Source organism: Pezoporus occidentalis, unplaced genomic scaffold (assembly GCF_034315485.1).
Source record: "Pezoporus occidentalis ecotype Australia unplaced genomic scaffold, CSIRO_AGI_Poc_V1 ctg26, whole genome shotgun sequence".
Taxonomy (NCBI): Eukaryota; Metazoa; Chordata; class Aves; order Psittaciformes; family Psittacidae; genus Pezoporus; species Pezoporus occidentalis.
This window is the reverse complement of record NW_026914502.1, coordinates 2,836,497-2,855,977: the sequence shown is the minus strand read 5'-3', so window position 1 is coordinate 2,855,977 and position 19,481 is coordinate 2,836,497. Positions and strand designations below refer to the sequence as shown.

Sequence of the window (19,481 nt, the reverse complement as noted above, 5' to 3'; positions counted from 1 at the left end):
TGGATTTGTGACTAAAGCAGTTGGTAAACACCAGTGTGATGGCTATTGCTAAACAGTGCCTGCACAGTGTCAAGGTCTTCTCCCTTTCTCATCCTTCCCCTGTAGCTGAGACCTTAACTAACTGACCTCAACAACTGACCTCAACTAACCAAAGGGATATCCCATACATACGGTGTCATGGTCAGCAACCAAAACTCAGGGAAAAGGAGGAGGAAGGAGATACATCTAAGGTAACAGGTACCCATCATGCACATTGAGGCTCTGCTTTTCGGGAAGGGGCTAAACGTCTGCCTGCCAGTGGGAAGTGGGGAATTAATTCCTTATTTTGCTTTGTCTTCGCACACAGCTTTTGCCTTCTTTATTAAACTGATTTTAGCTCCATCCCCAAGTTTGCTGGCTGCAGTCAACCCAGCACACTAGATCAATGGAAATCAGACCTAATTTGGGTGGGATTTCAGGACTCAAACTCAATGGATAAGCATACATCTTAGTTTAGAAAAACACATTGGATGTGCCTTTAGACAAACACTAAATTGCACATTACCCCAGACTGTAAAGACTGCAGCAGGGAGTCACTCAGAGTTAGGGATGAGAAAGACTGACCCTTCAAAACACTTAACTCCTCAGCACTGTACCATGCGGTCACTGGTTTTGCTTTTACCCCCTTTAAATAATGAGCCTAAGAGGTGGTGTCTTTAATTCATCTTTATTCTTAGGTCAAACAATACCATCACCGAATCGAAGAACGAGGTTACCGGTTGAAATACAAGTGCAGTGTGAGACAAATACGGAAGAGAACGCTTCGCAAATAAATTAAACACAGAATAATTCTCTTTGCATAGTTCAGAAGTGAAAAGGAGGAGAGGCAGCAGTGCGCACGTGCTGGGAACTGACACACACCACCACAAGAAACCAGAGCCCCTAGGTGAACTCTTGCAGCTGCAAATGAAACGAACCAAACCCAAAATACCCCAAACCTCAGAGAGCACTAACTATTAAAAACCAGGCAGAAAGGGAAATAATGAGCTTTTTTTTTTTTTTCCTCTTTTTCTTGTTTTTTAAACAGACCATGCTGCAGAAGGAGCGTTTTCTCTACAGAGATGCTTCAGATAATCTGCCTTGGCATCCCATAGCCTGTCATACCCGACTGCGATGCTCCTTTGTTGCTGCCCATCTGAAGGCCTATAACGTTCTGTCCCTGACGAAGCTGCTCCTCTGAAAATCCTCGTCGATTCTGCTGTGCTTTCCTGTCCAGACACACACAAAAAAGGCAACATACACACATCATTCTGCGTGTGCCCCAAGGATCATGAAATATTGGCTCGCGTTAATAGATGCGTCCCCTGTAATGCAACATCTCATTTGCACCATCCCATGGGCTGGACAATACTGGCTGGGCTAATTGCTTTCTTGCAGTTAGGAGTAATGCTGTAGTCAAACCCACAACACTTCAGGCTTTCACTGTACCACTTGTTCCAGAACCCAAAGGCCTTTCCCAGCAGCTATGACAGGTAAAATACGTAGTGCTGCATATAACACACATGATAAGAGTTAATTGGTGTTAAACCCTACAGCTCTCAACAGACGCTTACCTGTGCTATGATACAGATTGATACTCATCTAACACAGCAGTAAAAATAGGCATAATTTAAGTCAGTGGAGTAAATAAGAGCTGGATGTACCCAGAGAAACAACAGGTCAGAGGTGTGACTTGCTCATTTTGACAGAGCAGATGATGGTTGCCTGCTGAACAGAACAGTTGCTCTGTTGCCATTTCCAGCTCTCTCCCCTCTAAGCAATAGACTTCGCCCTTTGGACCTGCATCTTAACTCCATAACAGTCCTTTATCTTCTGTCAAACCATACTGAGCGGTTTTGTTTGGTGTCCCTGGTCTCAAAAGCCCTTTGGATCCATAAACCTTTGTTGGAGTTTAAAAGGAACCCCTTTTCCCTGAAAATGGCACTGGGGCTCAAAGTGGGATTTAAAAAGAAGCACGGAAGTTTGTACTGTGCTGCCTTGAGATAAACTGCTCATCCTGGATTAGTCTTACATTTATAACAGGTGGGGAAAACAAGCGATTTTTACAAGGAAGAAGGATCACCCTGTTGCTGCCAAATAAGCCATATAAACCAGCAGAGCTCCAGACCAAAGGCCTTCAATCAACCAAACTCCCACCCAGGTACAATCTTTCCCCCTGCTGTGTCTGTCCATCCTGGGTTCAGGTTATCCTGCAATACGGCGTAGTGTTACAGCTCCCTGTTTCTCCCCACCCCACCACTAGATGAGAACGCTAGATTAGGGGGCCTGCTGTGATTGAAAACCATCCACATGATCCTCTCCACGGGGGGCTGATCCTGCACCATGCTGAACACCCTGGCTGGAGTCCACAGAAGCACTTAAACTCCTTGCTGGGCTCAGGGTGTTCAGGATCTTGCAGGATGAAAGCCCAGCAAAGCAGAGAGGTGAGAAAGAGCCACGGGACATCAGTGCTGACCCATCACTTTTCACAATGGGTATCCAGTGTGAACACACAGACTAATAAGAGGGCTTGGAGAAACCCATGTCCAGCTCTCAGATACCGCAGCCCACACAAGGCTTTGGAGGGATGCACACACAACTGTGGGTGCCTCAGAAAGCAGCCCCCTCTCACTGCTGCTTAATTTCTTTCCCAGAATACTTACACTGTAGGATCTCCACAAGAGGCTGCTTTTAGACCTACTCCTATTACCTCACTGAATCCCAGGTTCACTGCGTCTGCCTTGGTTTAAATTAAAATCGCAGGAACGCATTCATCCGGTATTGCAGCCTTCCAGTACGTGAAGAGGGCCTATAGGGATGCTGGGGAGGGACTCTTCATTAGGGACTGTAGTGATAGGACAAAGGGTGATGGATTAAAACTTAAACAGGGGAAGTTTAGATTGGATATAAGGAAGAAGTTCTTTACTGTAAGGGTGGTGAGGCACTGGAATGGGTGCCCAAGGAAGCTGTGAATGCTTCATCCCTGGCAGTGTTCAAGGCCAGGTTGGACAGAGCCTTGGGTGAGATGGTTTAGTGTGAGGTGTCCCTGCCCATGGCAGGGGGTTGGACCTGGATGATCTTAAGGTCCTTTCCAACCTTAACTGTTCTCTGGTTCTGTTATTTCTTTCTCTTTTCTCCTAGAGTTTTCAGCCATGTGGTGGAATAATTCCACAGTATTAATTCAATACACAATTTGGATTATATACTGTTATTTAACCATCGTAAGCACCACATTCATTATACAATGGTCTTACAGATAAGAACATGTACTTACATTATGCTTTTAGTTTGGTAGAAATAGCTTTAACTGAGACTGTAGAACAAGTCTTTTTCCCCTCAGTGTCCTACACCATATCAAGTTCTGTTTGGCCTGTCTACCATAACCTGGCATCACCCATACCACAGACTGAGCCCACCAGATGTGTTCACTTTTTGTGCCAACTTGGCACCAGTGTTTGTGGTTGCCAAACCGTAAAATAGGAAATAGCCACTGATCCATGAACCTTGCTAGGGCACACAAGGAAAGGGGAATCAGGCCTGGTGGGACTGGGTATGTGAGACACTGACAATGGAAAGCTAAACAGCTTAGGTCAAGTGTATCTTAATCACTGCAGATCCCTGCATGGATACTGTTACTCCATTTAATCTTGACTTCTTTCAATTTAACTTAAGGAGATTAAGAATGAGCCTGAAAGCCCTGACTCACAACTAATACCAGGTGGCAGTGAGAGGGCTTGATCTGCCTAAAGGGGTGGGTAAAGTACTCAGAAAACAGCTCCTGATCTGCAAGATGCTATCTCCTTATAGAAATAACACCTGTTTTCCTTAAGGCAGTGGCAACAAAATGGAATTACAGGGACTGCAATAGATAGGGGTTGGCTATATCCAAGCAGCACGGGCAGGAGAGACAGCTAGGGGAGGAGGGAGGTGATCACATCTTCATTTATGCCAATGAAAACTGTTCCCACCCACAATTAGGAGTCCAGATGTAAATTAATTTTTCCATGTAGTACTTTGCTTTAGTTACACAAAATGAATAAGCCTGTCTGGGTCATAGTGATTTCATGTCTGGTTTATATTAAAGCACGGAACTGGATTTGAACCCAATTTTAAACCCAATTACATTCCATAAATACAAACCTATTCATGCACTGTATTACGTTAAAGTAATTTCATATAAAGAATGCATGGGAGTTTGCAGTTATTCTCCTAAAACTCAAGTCTCCCTTAGCCTCAGTTAAACGAGGTGAAGGTTTAAGACAAACCAAGTGAAGTATGTTATCCTTCTGCTGATCCTCACCTTGACATCCGAAAAAGCTAAGGACACCAAAGACAAGCAGCCAGAATTCATTTTGCTAACACTCTTCAGACATCTCAGCATAAGTAATACCCTTGGACGGCAGAAGCTCATGTCAATAGTATGTCTGTGAGGCAGGAGGGCTAACTAACCATGGGAAGGTTTCCTTTTCTTTCTGTCCCTCCTTCTCAGCCTCCCTACCTGAAACAAATGGAGTTTTAAAACAAATAAACAGCTTGGCCAGGATAGAAAACGCCCCATAGGGAAGTGGTTCTCTCCAAGGGAAAAAAAAAAGACTGGAAATGAATTAATTTTGACTTGCTAAAATATGGGAAAAGGCTTCATCCCTTCTCTCTGTTTGGTAAAGGGGTTGTTATATTGGGGTTTGCAGACACCCATGACAGCGATGTCTTCATCAGTCTTTCTGTCTGTTATGTGATGTGAGGCAAAGGTACCCTTTACCTGCCAGCTACTCTTAGGACACCCTTATCTGCATGGCTGTTGCCATTTTTGTTCCCTTTTCTTCATAAATAGATACAGAGGATTAGCCGAAGCTACTAAATAGATGAATGCCATCAAAACTGGTGGCTGAATTTCCTAAGTATTATTGACCTCCTTTTGGTGAATAAGAATCAGGGATAACATCAGTGGACAAGAGAATTATCTCTTCTTCAGCGATCAGTGTGGGCCCCTCATGAAGCAGGATGGATAAGCCCCACAGGTGCTTGGAGCAGGATGCTGCAGTCCTCCTCCCTGTGTGCACTACCAAAAGCCAGCCACCCAGGAGGGTCCCCACACATGCACGCACATGTCCACACCAGCACAGCCTGGAACAGCCTCCTTCAAAAGCAGTGCCTCCAGGAGAAAACCAGAGCTGGAGCCACGGGCGATGCACTCCTTACTCCTGGTACCAGTAATGCTGTCCCAGCTCTGGGACAGGAGAGACAAGTAAGGTGGCCTGACTTGGTTACATGAGAAAAGGCTGCGCTAAACAGCTCCCACAAGGCTCCTCCTGGGTGTTACTCTAGGCTGACAAGATATGGTAACACATGGGGCTGGCAGTGATAATGATAAAGCTGGGAACCATTGAAGGGTAGAAAACGTTGCTGCCTGGTTGGGTCTTGGCTTTCCTCCTCCAGGCTCTGGAAAGACAATCTTTCCCTTAGAAGGAAACTGGAAAGCTTCTTCCCCTCTTTTCCCAACAATATGACCAGCTTCCCAGGGAAGGCAGCTCTGAGCAGCTCTGCTTTGGACTTTACCTGTGAAACCAGGACGGATCTCCTTTGTAGCAGCCGTCATCCTTGGTGACTGCCAAACTGCCTAGAGCCATTAAGGTTCTCTGCACTGCTGCCATGTCCTTCCCTAGAAAGCCAGACAGAGAAATGAATACAGGAAACCCATGCACAAGGAATAGCTTGGCACACTAACAGCCTTATCCAATGTATTAACTAACTCCTTCAGCCCCCCCCCCCCCAAACTTGCATTAATAGCATTACAAAAGCTATTTTACCATTGCTGAAATGGAGGTACCGACATCCAAGAGCATATTAAAAGTCATCAAAGGGACAGCATTAAAGCTAAACTTGACATTTCCAGGTTTCCAGTCCTCTGCCTATTTTAATGGATTCCCCCATTCTATTCTATCCTTCCTCCTATTCTATTTAATGCCTTTCCCCCTATTCTATCCTAATGTTATTCTATTTAATGCCTTCCCCTATTCTATTCTATCCTTCCAGATAATCCTTCTGGCAAAATTTTCTCCTAATAAAAGATCACTTTGGTGTACAAAGAACAACAAATAGACTCAGTAAAACGCATCTTTAGGAGAACAGTGTGTTTCTTCACCTGTAACCTGGTAAAACTGCTCCCACCATTTAATCCCTGGCAATTCCATGCAGTCCCTCTGCTAACAGACCTCACAGCAGCCCCAGAGAGCTCCTGTGCAGATAATTTCTATCAGCCCTTCCCAATTTAACTATAAAATCACCTCCCAAATCCCTCCTACTGGCTTCCTTTCTCAGGCTGCCAAAAACTGATGCTTTGCAGTTTCATACCTTCAGGTCCTGCCATCCAGAGCCCAGCTCTTTCACTTATGTTACCTCACTTCATTCCTCATTGCAAGAAGTCAGGGCTCATCTCATCTTTAGCCAGGTAGAAGTTACTGATCTGATCATCACTAGTTCTTAATGTTACCTCCATAAACAACAGCAAGACAAAAGCTTCTGAGGAGATAATGTACCCCACCTGCATTGGGAAGGGTGAAGTTGCCTGTCACTTGCTTAGAGGCAAGCCTTCCACCTGGCTGAAAATTCACCAGCTTTCCAAAAGGGCATCTGACATCTTTGCAATACAAAGCTCATTTTCAATAGGGTTTGCATTTAAAAACCCTGACTCCCCCTGCCTCCCCTTCAAAAATGAGGATAATCAATAACTTTTCCTTTTTGCTCATATTTTGCCCTTTCCTCCAAGAAGTTGAACAAACAAACAGCAAACAAAACGAGGGAGACATGGAACATCTTATAAAGTTAAGATTGCTCCTCTTTTCTTGGTTCTAACTCCTGCACTTTGTCACTTGGTGTGAAAAGGGAAGGAACATAGAGATATCAGCCAGGCAGGGTCTAACTCATTACCCAATATGTTAACTTTTGGAACACTTCCTAGCAGAAATGAGCTGCAGCTCATATTTCCAACCGTGTGAAGTGGTAAGTTATTGGAAATCTGCCTTTTGCCTCTCCCTTCTTCTGAAATCCTTCCATAAGTGTTTCCATGACTCCCCTCCCTTCCTTTCGGTTCCAGTGCTTCCTCTTTCCTAAAGTAATTTATCTGGTTCACAGATTTGATCTTGACTGTAGGCTCTTCACATGGGAAAAGAGGCAACTCATTAAATTAACTCTAGATCCTGGAGACATGATGATGAAAACAGACTTCAGAACTACCTCCAGTGGAGCAATATTAATGAAGATCCCTGCAGACCAGCTGGAACACAGAGGGAAGCGAGCTTTGCACATCCTGTGTTTATGCTGTGCATCACCCTCATTATAGGCAGATGCAGTTCAAGGCTTTGACTCGTACAAACCTAACTGTATAACACACTGGCTGAGGTGAGGAAGGCACCCTAAAGCTGAAAATGTCTAGCAGCTTCCAACTGTGGCTGTCATACAGCCTATTATGGTTTGTAGGAAACCTATCTGCAGGGGACCATTTGCTCAGACAATAAATTGTCAGCTACCCAGAACCCTCGTTTTACTGTATTTGTTAATGCAGGGTGCATCAGACGGGGTCCTTGCTTAAGAGGGCAGCTGAGGAGCTGACATCCCACACATGCACACGTACACAGGCACCAATGGAAGAGGGTGAGGCAGAGAAGCACTCAGAGCTCCCCGAAGCAGCAGATGTACCATATGCTGTAACAGATGCTGTGCACAACGTCCTTGAGATGCCTCCCATATAACAAGGAGCGCGGTGGCTTGATTGGGATGAAGAGGGATGCGAAGAAGGGTTTAAAAGTGAATGAGCTGAATAATGACAGCGAGCATGGAAAACAAGAGAAAGAAACAAAAGACGGGTAGCAAAACACAATGACGGGCCCCATGGAGCCATCTGGCAGCTCCCCCCCTCCACGCTCTGCACTCAGCTCTGCTTTATTTGTCATTGCCGAGTGGGAGACGCTGCAGGGAAAAATAGATCCAGTGGGAGCTGAGCACCATGTGACAAAACAAAGCCACTGCCCTGCTTTGCAGAGCCTTCCTGCTGTGTATGAGGGGTGCTGCAGGTGAGGGAACACCCCGAATCCATGTGGTCTTGTGGTGTTTGCCCTCTTACAGCAGAGGGTGCATGGGGCCCAATGGTCAGCATAGAAAGGCATGAAGTGAGAGCCACCTCACACTGCGGGCGCCTGACAGCAGGGACCGTACACATTGTCCTAAGGCTGGCATTGCAGTGTCCCTGCCCATGGCAGGGGGGGTGGAACTAGATGATATTAAGGTCCTTTCCAACCCTATCTATTCTATGATTCTATGATTCTATTCTATGATTCTATGAAACTGCAGTCAGCGCCTTTCCTCAGCTCCAGCACTTGTTCATCAACAGCCACTGGGGCTGCCCGCCTGGCCCCCCACATCAGCCTCCCTGGATCATGCTGCAGGGACCTACGCTGATGGCATTCCTTCTGCATCTTCAGCGTCCTCTGCAGTACGCTTTGGATAGCACTGTCTCATCAAGGATCTTGGCACTGCCTGGACAAGGAGGAAGGAGCCTCTGTTCACCTCTTATGCTAAGCCTTTCTCTTTGGGGAAACCTGGTTGGAAGGCCTTCTCCTCCAGGACCAGAAATAGGAAGTTAAAGACCAAGAACTGCTCGGCATAGTATTCCTAAAATGCTTTTTAGTAAAGATTAACAAGAACCCAGAGGTACATCGGCTTCCTCCTTGCCTCAAAATATACCAGGGATGTATCTGTAAAAAACAATGAATATAATATCTTGGGACGGATTAGGGAAAGCTGCTCAGCACACAACATTTATGTAAGAAAGGACCAAAAGAGGCAATACTTCTTCTGGACCAAGAAGTTGCAGAGATGAAGGAAAATGCACCAGACAGGACTGAGTTGGAAACAGCCAACAGCAAATTGCATCCTAAACCATTTTCATTAACCATAACTACGATTCAAAGCAAAAGCTCTCAGAAAACAACTCAACTAGTGCCAGAGAAAAGCTGGTTTTCACTCACAAATACTGTTATGTCCCTCTTTATAACCACACGTTGACTTCTCCTCTGTTTCTGAAGGGGTTATGGTGTGAATTATAGGAGTGCTGTAATTATGACACAGTGAAAAAGAGACTGCCCTTTCTATCCACCTAATGCATCCAGGTTCAGACGGTTCAGCCCTGAAGCAGCACAGATGCTAGAGGTCAGAGTTACGGTTAGACACAAAAAGCTTGCAGCGAGTCCCTACTGGAGACACATCCTGTTTCATCTCGGCACTGCAATGAGCAGCAGAAGGGATGAAAAGGGAGACACAGCTTAGTTTTGGTAAGTCCTAAAATAACAGCGGAGCGATGACTTGCATGTTTCCCTCCTCGGCAGCAAGTTGGTTCCTTACTTCCTGTCCTCTGGAAGTTACTAGCTTTTCCCCTTACATTTGTGGAGAAAAGGTGATGAGTGAAAGGAAATGAGGAGAGAACCACCATCATTAGCAGCTTTTTGTCTTCAAAGCAAGTTGTTCTGTACCACGTTTTCATTTGCATGCTGTGAAGCCATTATAAGATGCAAAAGACTGCAAAGAAAAGCATCTGAAATGAGCTATTATCGACCCTTGCAAGAGCTTCTCTTTCAACAGCATGCTAGGCTGAGGGGTGGGAGGGTGTTACGCCAGGGAAGTGAAAATCCCTTCCTTTAAGACACTTAAAGGTAGACGGGATGAAACCTTAAAGGGTGAACTGGAAGAAACAATCCTGCCCTTGCACCCAAGAGAAGGTTTATCACGCAAATCTGGCACCCTAAGAACACTACAGATCCCAGTAACTCCAGCTGTCAGTACATCCTTCCCTTCTAACCCAGCCACAGAGTACCCTCAGCTCATTCCCTGAGCTGTCCTTCAGAGGTGTGACCTCTTCCACATAGCCCGCCACTCTGCTCCATGTGTGCTCCCACAAAACTGTGCCCACCAGCTTTCCCAGGGGTTTGTTCTCCTCTTTCCACTGTTTCATTCTCATGGCAGACTTCTGATCCTCTCACTACCCTCCAGCTGTCCTTGCTCTGAGCCTGCACACAAGGCATTTTGCACTGCTTTGTCCAGAGAGATGCAGCATCTACAGTGAATTTGGTTAGCGCACCAGGAAGGGATGCAGCACCACAGAAGCAGGCAAACCCAGCCATACAGATGCACAAATGACTCAGCTCCTCAGGAACCAGAACACAGTTTCCATTTCGAGCATTGGATGGAGATAGGCTTCACCTGGCTTACTGCAAAACCATCAGGGTACTCTGAATTATTTCTGCTGTTGCCATAGTGACCTCTCTTACAAGACTGTATCCTTAGAGATGCTCTGCTAACACGGTGTAGCAGTGAGTTTTACTTCTCTCTATTCATAAACAAGCCCTCATACGCTTCAGGGAGGCATAGATGCTCCTGGGAATGCATTTTAAAGCTCTAATTTAAGCTTTGCTTAAATTATTTTTGCTTAAATTTGAAAACTGCAATAAAATCTTCTCACCAGAAAATGAGGGGTTACCATATTTGCTGGTAGAAGCTATTTACTTGGAAATAATTAGCATAGAGAACATGGATTTTATTAAGTCTGTGGATTTCTATGAGAATGATGGGCTTTTGGATAACACAAGCTTGGAAAGGCTCCGTTATGCCCTCAGGGTAATATAAAACCCTCAGAGGAGATAATGCACCACGGGAAGAACATGGCAATAAGGTAAGGCAAACAGAAACAAAAGATAATTACATTAGAGAATACTCCTTAGACAAAATGCAACGTTCATAACACATCAAAGCAAAGCCAAATGAAGACTGCAAGATCACTTCCAGTTCATTATTGTTACCTTCCCATAAATCCACTGTCTGGAAAATATCTGTTGTTCTGACTCCGTAGATTTCAGCAGCTTTTAAGAACTGAGAAATTTGTTCCATCTGCTTAAAAGCCATTTTTGACTCAGAGATCTTTGCAATGGGCTCGTTTCCCTTTGGATGTAAACTGTTTATTAGCTTGCATAACAGCTGAGAGAGAAATACAGAAACAAGATTAGAAAGCAGTCACCAAGCTAGAAGGCAGTTTCTGCACAGGAAATGATGCTGCAAAATGCTTTTGACCTGGCCAGTTTCTGTCAAGGACACAATCCCTTCAATTCAAAACAAAAGGAGTGAATTGATAATAATCAAAGTATATTAGAAATACATTAAAGCTTTCATTAACTGATGGCAATACCCTGACCGTCTAAATCCTAATCTGCTTGCCAGGAACAACAGAGTTATCACTGGTAAAGGTTATATAACAACTGACAGAGAAGAAACCACATGCCCGTGCCAAAAACATAAGCAATGTCAATTGAAATATTGTTAAAGTCACTTTGGCAGAGGTTCAGCGATTAGCGTATTCTTACAGCCCACTGCAAACAGCAGCATCTGCTGCTGGAATACAGTGTTTGAGCTGCAGAATTCGTTCCCAAGGAGAAAACGGTTCTGACAGAATCCAGTCCTTCCTCTTAACCTTTCCCTTCTCAACACTGATTGTTTCTTAACCGGAAAAGTATACGTCTGATTTTAAAGCAGATCTCATTTAACTGTATGAGAAAAGGTGGCTGAAGGCGTGAGTCATACTCATATATAACATGCGTGACTCACAAGAATCTGAACTAATCACACTGCACTGGTAGAATAATTGCCTTCCGAGATTAAGACTCCTGGTCAACAGAAGATAAATCAGATACTAACATACCTATTTCTGCACTGGCCATAAGCTCTCACCAGTTTAGCTAGAGGAACACAGAAAATGAGGACACTGTGAATGCAAACACATGCAAGAGCATAACTGGACAAACCACTTACCGTTCCATCCATCAACCAGGTCTGAAAATGTTGCCTGCCAGGAGGAGGGTGCTCTATCTGTTCTCCACACTGTACAATAATCCAGTTCACCAGCCTCGACTCTAACTCCGGGTCATATTTCTGTTCAATCTTTTCCTGAACTTCTCGGCTTAAGCCATAGCTTGGTCCCCTGTTTGCCATCTCTGGAACCAAAGCAGAACTTTCTTAGTGGGCAGAGTCCAGATCTGCAGCTGTGAAGTAACGCACCGGAAAATGAAAGGATAAAAGGGTGAGCAGCTTGCCCTGTATGTTAGACAGTTGAACAGATGTTCATCAACACTGAAAGTAACTGTATGGCACCGGTTATAGCTGTTCTGCCGAGCAGGGGAGGGATCAAAGAGGGAATACCCTTTTCCAAAAGCAGAAATCAGCCACAACATTCTTTTTTCTTTAAAGAAGGAAAAAAACAACAGTCCCCCCCTGCCCAACCACCACAACAGGAAAAGAAAAGCAAGATCTAAAACAGAGTAGGTTTTAAAGAGAGGCTTCTGCTGTGTTTACAGAGAATACAATAGACTTTTCAGATCAACATCAAAGCTGCCTGCAAATCCAAAAGCACTTTAAAATTGCCTACCTAAGACTTGCTAATAGGAAGGCGGCTGTACATGGGAGCTCAATCAATCCGATCAAAGATGCAGTCAGGGTCTTCCTCAGCAGAGATGCAGGGATGGGTACCCAGAGATCGGCAAAGTGAGAAGCGCTGATGAATTTAGGAGACGAAGGCTGCCACAATGCCCTGCTGCTGCTGCAGCATCGTGGTTTGAAGAACAGTGTATTGATTTGATTTTCCTTGCATATGAGGAGGGTCAAAGCAGGGGCGTTGCTAAGAGCCATTAAAGAGGCCTGCCTACTCAGTCACAGCCTGGGGATCCTGTTTATCTCGCCCATCTGCAGTCTATTTCCATGCATGTTTCCTCAGCCTGGCGCTGCTCACCCTACAGGCTCAGTTTTACTCCTCCTAGTCTGCATCAACCTAAAACTGCACTGAGCATCCCAGTCCCAGATAATAAGAAATACAAATGGAGGGGATGCATTCTCTCAAATGAAGGCAACATAAATTACTGCTGCTGAAACCAGGACACTGCACAGCTTGTTTATTTTTAATCACAAAGCAGAAGCAAAACCTTTTTCTCTCTGTTCTGCATCACACTAACAGGCTTTGAGCATGGAAATTAACTTCTCCCCCTCCCTGTTCAAGTGCTGATAAAAAGTTTCAACAAGGGGGCAACAGGATGAAAAGCCAAAGAAGAGAAGGGAAGTAGTAGGATACTGTTATCACCCTATCATCATATATATTTGACTATGTGATAGTGTAATAGTGTCCTGAGAAAACAACTTGAACCTCTAAAACCAAGGGGAAATCACAGAAAACTAGCAAGCACAGAGATCGTATGGTATGAGTCAGCATACCTCCAGTGATAACAAGGGAGCTGTGGCCACGTACGGTAGTTTAAACTTTGATTACACCACTGCAGTGGTGGGGGGGTAGAGAAGGGAAGTTAAGACAAGAGACTTTTTCATCTGGTCTGATTTGCACAGATTTACCTTTTATTAAGACCATGAATTCCAAGATATAAACAGCTTCAGATGCTGCTGGGCTCGAGCAGACTCAAGAGATGAAAAATTGAATAGATGACCCAATTCGTTGTTGTCCTCCACAGGCTTTTCATTTAGTGCTTTCTCTTCTGTGCACTGGTAGTCTTAAATCCCAAAGAAATATTCGCTTACATAACTGAGAGCACGCTACGTGACAAGGCCACCACTTGGAGCACTTTCCGGCCCAGCGAACACGCTGTTGAAGGCACAGCAAACGCACAGGAACCAAGATGCAAACCAAGCCTGGAGTATGAACTGCACCTGCAACGGTGAAAGGAAGTATGTGATTTTGACATCCTTTGCATTCAAGTAACTGTTAAGGGTCAGGCTTCACACCCTTTGGCTGGCCCCACAAAGAATAAAACCCTTTATTTTGCACTTGGAGGTATTTCTGCCCTCTTCTGTTTGTAAGGGAGCTACCTAGGTTGCCTGGCTCTTTCTGGTCACAGCCATTCAGTGCTTCAGAGCTCTCACAAAAGCCACCTACCTTTGCCTCAGCCCCTGACCTCACTTTCTAACCTGGGGGGCAGGGATGGGTAATTTAACCTTCCTAAGCTGCAGAGCAGAGGTCCCCCCCTTCACAGATGTTGGCTACGCAACCTGCTCTCCAGGGACCTTCCCATCCTGCGAAGGCTGAAAAGCAAGCTTGTCCATCAATATCAATTATTAATAAGGCTTTGAAAACCAGGAAAGCTGCAGAGAATTGGACAAATGCCAGCCCCCACCACTACTTCCAGAGTACGAATGATCCAACCATAAGCCTGTTTCTGTGCCATCAATCCTGGGAAAAAAGACAATGGAATGATTTATTCTCTTTTAAAGCCATAGTGTTGATGCCATCTACTCAAAGCTCTGTAATATATTAGAGATGGCCATGACACGTTGAAGAGGGAACTAAAGCGATTCTGAAACCACATGACACATTAAAGAGATGAAAGCTGGGTAACTAGTAGGTCCTGTAGCATGACTTTAACTGAAAAATCATTAATGACTGTATATTTTTATGCAGTCTGTACAAGAACGCGTTCTCAGGCCTGAACTATTGACTAGGTTATTAGAAGCCATAAAAGAAACCCAGAACCAGAAAAGCGCTTTTCAGAACACAGCAATGTCCTATGTGTTAAAATGCAGAGGGTGATGGAAGATAACCAGGTGGGCATAGACGCTGAGTAAGACATCGTGACCAAAGGGCTCGGCTGAAGAAAACATGGGAAGCACAACAGGAATAGGAACATCATATCCAGTTCTGACAATCACTCTCCAGGCAAAGCGGTGAACGAATGAAGTCAATTCAAATAGTCACTATAGTAACCAGAGGACTGAAAATCAGAACCTGCACCGTAACCACTTCGGAAGGATTATCTGTTTAGCTCACCAAAACCAGAAGTTAAGAAATGGCAAACACTTGTGGCTACAAAGCAAATAAGAACTGAAGGGACTCGAGTTCTTTCTGTCAGACACAGGCATATTAGAGCCTGGTGGCTAGAAACGTGATGTAGAAGAAAGGGAAGGTACTGCAGCAACGGTTCCATGTCCTTTTTATGTTGAACTGTTGGAACAAGTCCAGAGGAGGGCCACGAGGATGATCTGGGCACTGGAGTACCTCCCGTATGAAGACAGGCTTAGAAAGTTGGGGCTGTTCAGCCTGGAGAAGAGAAGGCTGCGTGGAGACCTCATTTAAAAGTCATATTCAAATAAACACTCATGATAAAGACTCTAACTTCCCCATTCATTTGAAATCTAAAATCTAGAAAGCCTCAAAGACAAAAGCTGCTAACGTAAGCATCCTCTCTTCCAGCCCAGCAGGGCTTCTCTGCCAGCTCTGAAGATGCTAAACCCCAAGGAAGTGCATAGTTTGAACACTTTGAGATTAAAAGCAAAGTAATTTAGAAAGGAAGAACCTTCCTAGTTGTGAGACAGACCAAAATGGACTGACACTCTGGTCTGCAGAACAGGGCATCTCTTAAGGCTGCCATGGCCAGCAGGGTTTCTGGGATTCTTATGCCATTAACCACCTTCCATGCAGCTTGCCAGCAGAACCTTTTCCCACTTACCATTGGAAATCAATTTCTGTGGATATAATTGCCAGCATTCCCCAAATTCAAGATGGCCTTGGAGGCAAACTGTGCATTTTAATTCTCAGGATCTTTTAAGTCTTGTGCTGGATTGACAGATTCCTGGAAAGAAAACCAACACATTCCGGTTTTGATCTGTCCCCAACCCAAACGATACCTCTGGAGAACTACCTTGGCTTGAAAATTACTCATTGCATTATGCATTTACTGGAAGAACAGAAAAAATAGTAGCATCTTTATTTCATTGAAACATAGGTCAAACAGGCAGCAACATTTGCAAGCAAACAACAAAGATCAAATCCCCATACTAAATCGTAGAACCATAGAATAGTTTGGGTTGGAAAGGACCTTAAGATCATCTAGTTCCAACTCCCTGCCATGGGCAGGGACACCTCACACTAAACCAAACTAGTAAGTGTTGCTTCTTATGATTAGGGATTGAGCTTTGCTGTCAGGGACTCTTTCAATAGTCACTGTCCTAAGGGCTATCACACTCGGGCACACATCCTGCCAGCAAACCATATTGACTACAGAAGCAAAGGAGAAGCTTCTCACGAGGCCAACACCTGATCCTTCAGGGATTGCTTTTCCAGGACCACAGCCTGGTCAGGCCATTCACATCACTGCAACCTTTAAGAGTGCTGCTGTTCAGCATACCTTTGCCACAGACACGAGCACCTGCTTTCACCCCGATAGGCAGCAGCGACCTTCTCATGTTGCCTTGTGGGAGGCGAGCAGGCAACACGGTGTGGGTCAGGAGGCCCAAAAAGAACGCAGCCTTTCACGTGCTAGCCTAAAACCATTTGTATTTTAGTTTCAGAACCAAGCGAGTGGAAGTTCTAGCAGCTGTCACTTGCTCTTCATTCCAAGTATAAACACAGAGATAGCCAAAGCTCCTTTCCAAATGCAAATCAAGACACAACAGCAGGCTGAGAACGTGCCTATTCCTCACAAGCTACACTTACTGCATCATATGGAAGACACCCATTTATCTTTAATGGAATAGAAGCACTGGACCATATAACTTACACACGCAGGACTTGAAAGAGAAATACAAGGTCAAGCCTGCAACTAGGTTGCAATAAGTCCTGTAATTTAGATTTAGACATAGCATGGCCAAGGCTGTAACTAACATTCTTCTGTCCTAGGCAAACGCATATTGAAGAGAGATGAGGTCCTACAGCCGCACAGTAAATCTGAGCTATAAAAACTGACCTATGAACAGTAAATCTGTGAGCAGGTATTTCTGTCCTTCATCTCTCTCTTCAACTATTACAGTAATCTCTTCCCCTATAAAACACCTGCCAGGAGAAAAGCACGATGCACAGTAGCATTAAAACCTTGTATGCAGCAAGCTGCCTGCTGTTAAACAGGGTAACTGAGTTCCCTCTGCCTTTGCTGTCCCTGCAGGGCTTGAGAACAAGGGTGGAAGGGCAAGAGCGCGCACTGATTGCTGGTATTTCTGTGCCAGCTAGAACGCAGTGAGTGAATTTTCACCAAGCTTTAGTGTAATTCTGCATCCTCACACATCTGACTGAATTTGTGCATCCGCTCAGAGCAGAGATTGCTGATCTTACAGACAGGTGAGAGACATAACCCTCTGCTCTTTCCAGGGAGGCCTTTAACATGTTTTAGCATTAAGAAACCCCTCCAAATCTGGAAGGGTAAGGCATGCCCATCTAAGACAGCACAACTATGTCACTTAAGAACCAAATAAGTACAAACCTCACTATTCCTCAGGACATCATTATTCCCTCCCACTTCTGCACCCTCCCCCAGTCAGAGAAGGGGATAAAGCTCAAGGAGAAATGCCAAGCAGAGACCTAATGTAGTGACTCTGACCAAGAGACTGGTTCTGAACACGTAACTCTGCATTGCAGTATGACTAGAGCATTGGAAACATCCGAGCAGCTGCAGACACGGAGGTGGTTGGAAGCTAGGCTCTAAGCACGTTTTAATTTTGTGTGGAAAGTACGGTACCATAAATCTGTTAGCCCCATTGAATAACAGCCGTGTCCGAGAGAGCACATCATCAAAATTAACATAAGAAAGAAACAGCAGGAGGCAGTTCTTCTAAGGCCTATCCAGCTAGGAGGGTTTTGTGAACTGCTTTGTTTGCATTTAGCGTTGATGCAAAGAGACAGTAAGTTAAACTGAAATTGCATGAAACACTTAACACCATTTAACAAAGAAAAACAACAAACCCCAAAAGACCCCAACGAAACCAAACCAGCTGAAATGTGTAATACAAAGCCAAACAATGGAAGAGACAGAACAAATAGAACACTTGACAAGAGAAAAATACATGTATATAAAACTGCATTAGTACAGCTCAAAATACATAGAAGAAGATCACTTGTTTATTAGGAAACAAGTGGAATGAGCTTTAGAGACTCTTTCAATACATACTGGTCTATTGCAGAGTTTAATCCCAAACATGGAAAGCACACCTCATCACTTCCTCTCTTTTTAGAAGGCAAAATGGGATTGTAGGGTTTTTAGGTTTGGGGTTTTTGGGGTGTTGTGGGTTAAGCCCAGCCGTAAATCAGAACCACGCAGCCTCTCACTCCCTCCCTCCCTGCACCGCTCCCATAGGGATGGGGAGGAGAATGGAAAGAATGTAATTCCCACAGGTTGAGATAAGAGCAGTCCAGTAACTAAGGTATAACACAAACCACTGCTGCTACCACCAATGATAATAATGATAAAGGAAATAACAAGGGAAGAGAATACAACCTCTCACCACTCGCAGACCGATATCCGGCCTGACCAAGCAGTGATCTAGCCCTTCTGGGTAACTGCCCCCAGTTCTACATCCTGGGCATGACGTGCTGTGGTGTGGAATACCTCTTTGGTCAGTTTGGGTCAGGTGTCCTGTCTCTGCTTCCTCCCGGCTTCCCCTCCTCCCTGGCAGAGCATGAGGCTCACAAAGTCCTTGGTCAGAGTAAACATTACTGAGCAGCAACTAAAACCATCGGTGTTATCAGCGCTGTTCCCAGGCTGAAAGTCAAACGCACAGCACTGCACCAGCTACTAAGAAGGAGAAAAATGACTGCTACTGCTGAACCCAGGACAGGGTGGTTTTTTTTCCCCTACAAGTTAAGGCACAAGTAGATTGATTTTACAATAGATCTGAAACAAAAATCCTGGTAAGGACTAAGGACAGACAAGGTCAGCTGGCAACGCTTTTGCTTCTTGTTAATGAAAACCATTAGCTGCTTCTTTGGCATTGCATGCTAATCAAGCTTTCTGCCTAGCTATAAAAGCTTTTTGTTACTAACTCATGAAACTTGAATGACTGTAACTCCCCAGCAGGAGTCATTTTTTAAGCATTACATAGATAACAAATACCTCCAGGTGCTTCTTCAACTACTATTGTTTGATTATAACCACCACCACAAGCAGCAGAGTTGCCCTGTCAGTGCCCTGAACTTCCTTGTACTGTGACAGCAGTGTCAGCCCCAACAGGTCCATACCACGCTCAGCGAGATGAGCCCAGAAGTCGTATTCACATCTGCCAAAGGTTATAGACAATTAGAAGGCTAACAGCTTGAGCTAAGAGTGCTACTAAAAATAACTATGTGCAGATTACAGTAGTCAACAAAAACCCAACTCCACAGGCAGCACAAGATGGAGCTGGTAAATCTGAAAGACACTGATTATTTTGTGCAAGGAAACACATATTCGTTAGATATTCACAAAACATACTTTGCATGCAACAGCAAATGAGACGTCCTTAAGAAAAAAAAACCCAAGGGTTTTAAACATTTTCACCATGCAGAGCTTCCCCAATCTGTAATACCCTAGTTTAACACAGTATTTCTACAGAGAAAATAAATACTTGTTTTGAAACATGGCTAATACTCAAAGTAATTCATTATCCGGGCACTTACTGGCAAAGAC

At 44.6% G+C, this 19,481-nt stretch overlaps 1 protein-coding gene across 2 annotated transcripts; it reads right to left on the bottom strand.

The window, feature by feature from the left end:
* Window positions 1–690: 690 nt before the first annotated feature.
* On the bottom strand, window positions 691–12,853 carry TAGLN3 (transgelin 3). 2 transcript variants are annotated; one of them, XM_062623967.1, is made up of 5 exons: window positions 12,482–12,853; window positions 11,869–12,050; window positions 10,866–11,040; window positions 5,575–5,677; window positions 691–1,247 (listed from the first exon to the last, which is right to left on the bottom strand). In XM_062623967.1, the coding sequence occupies exons 2-5, from the start codon at window positions 12,046–12,048 to the stop codon at window positions 1,106–1,108; spliced, it is 600 nt and encodes a 199-aa protein (XP_062479951.1). In that variant the 5' UTR covers window positions 12,049–12,050; window positions 12,482–12,853; the 3' UTR covers window positions 691–1,105. The 2 variants fall into 2 exon arrangements, with proteins under 2 accessions (XP_062479951.1, XP_062479950.1); XM_062623966.1 differs by lacking the exon at window positions 12,482–12,853 and having other exon boundaries at window positions 11,869–12,226.
* Window positions 12,854–19,481: the final 6,628 nt, after the last annotated feature.

Coding starts and splice junctions, on each gene's coding strand:
- TAGLN3 (XM_062623967.1), bottom strand. CDS start 12,048: ATGGCAAACAGGGGACCAAGCTATGGCTTAAGCCGAGAAGTTCAGGAA. Junction 5,678..10,865: donor GACAGTGGATTTATGGGAAG/GTAACAATAATG, acceptor CTGGCTTTCTAG/GGAAGGACATGGCAGCAGTG. Junction 1,248..5,574: donor GATCCGTCCTGGTTTCACAG/GTAAAGTCCAAA, acceptor GTGTCTGGACAG/GAAAGCACAGCAGAATCGAC.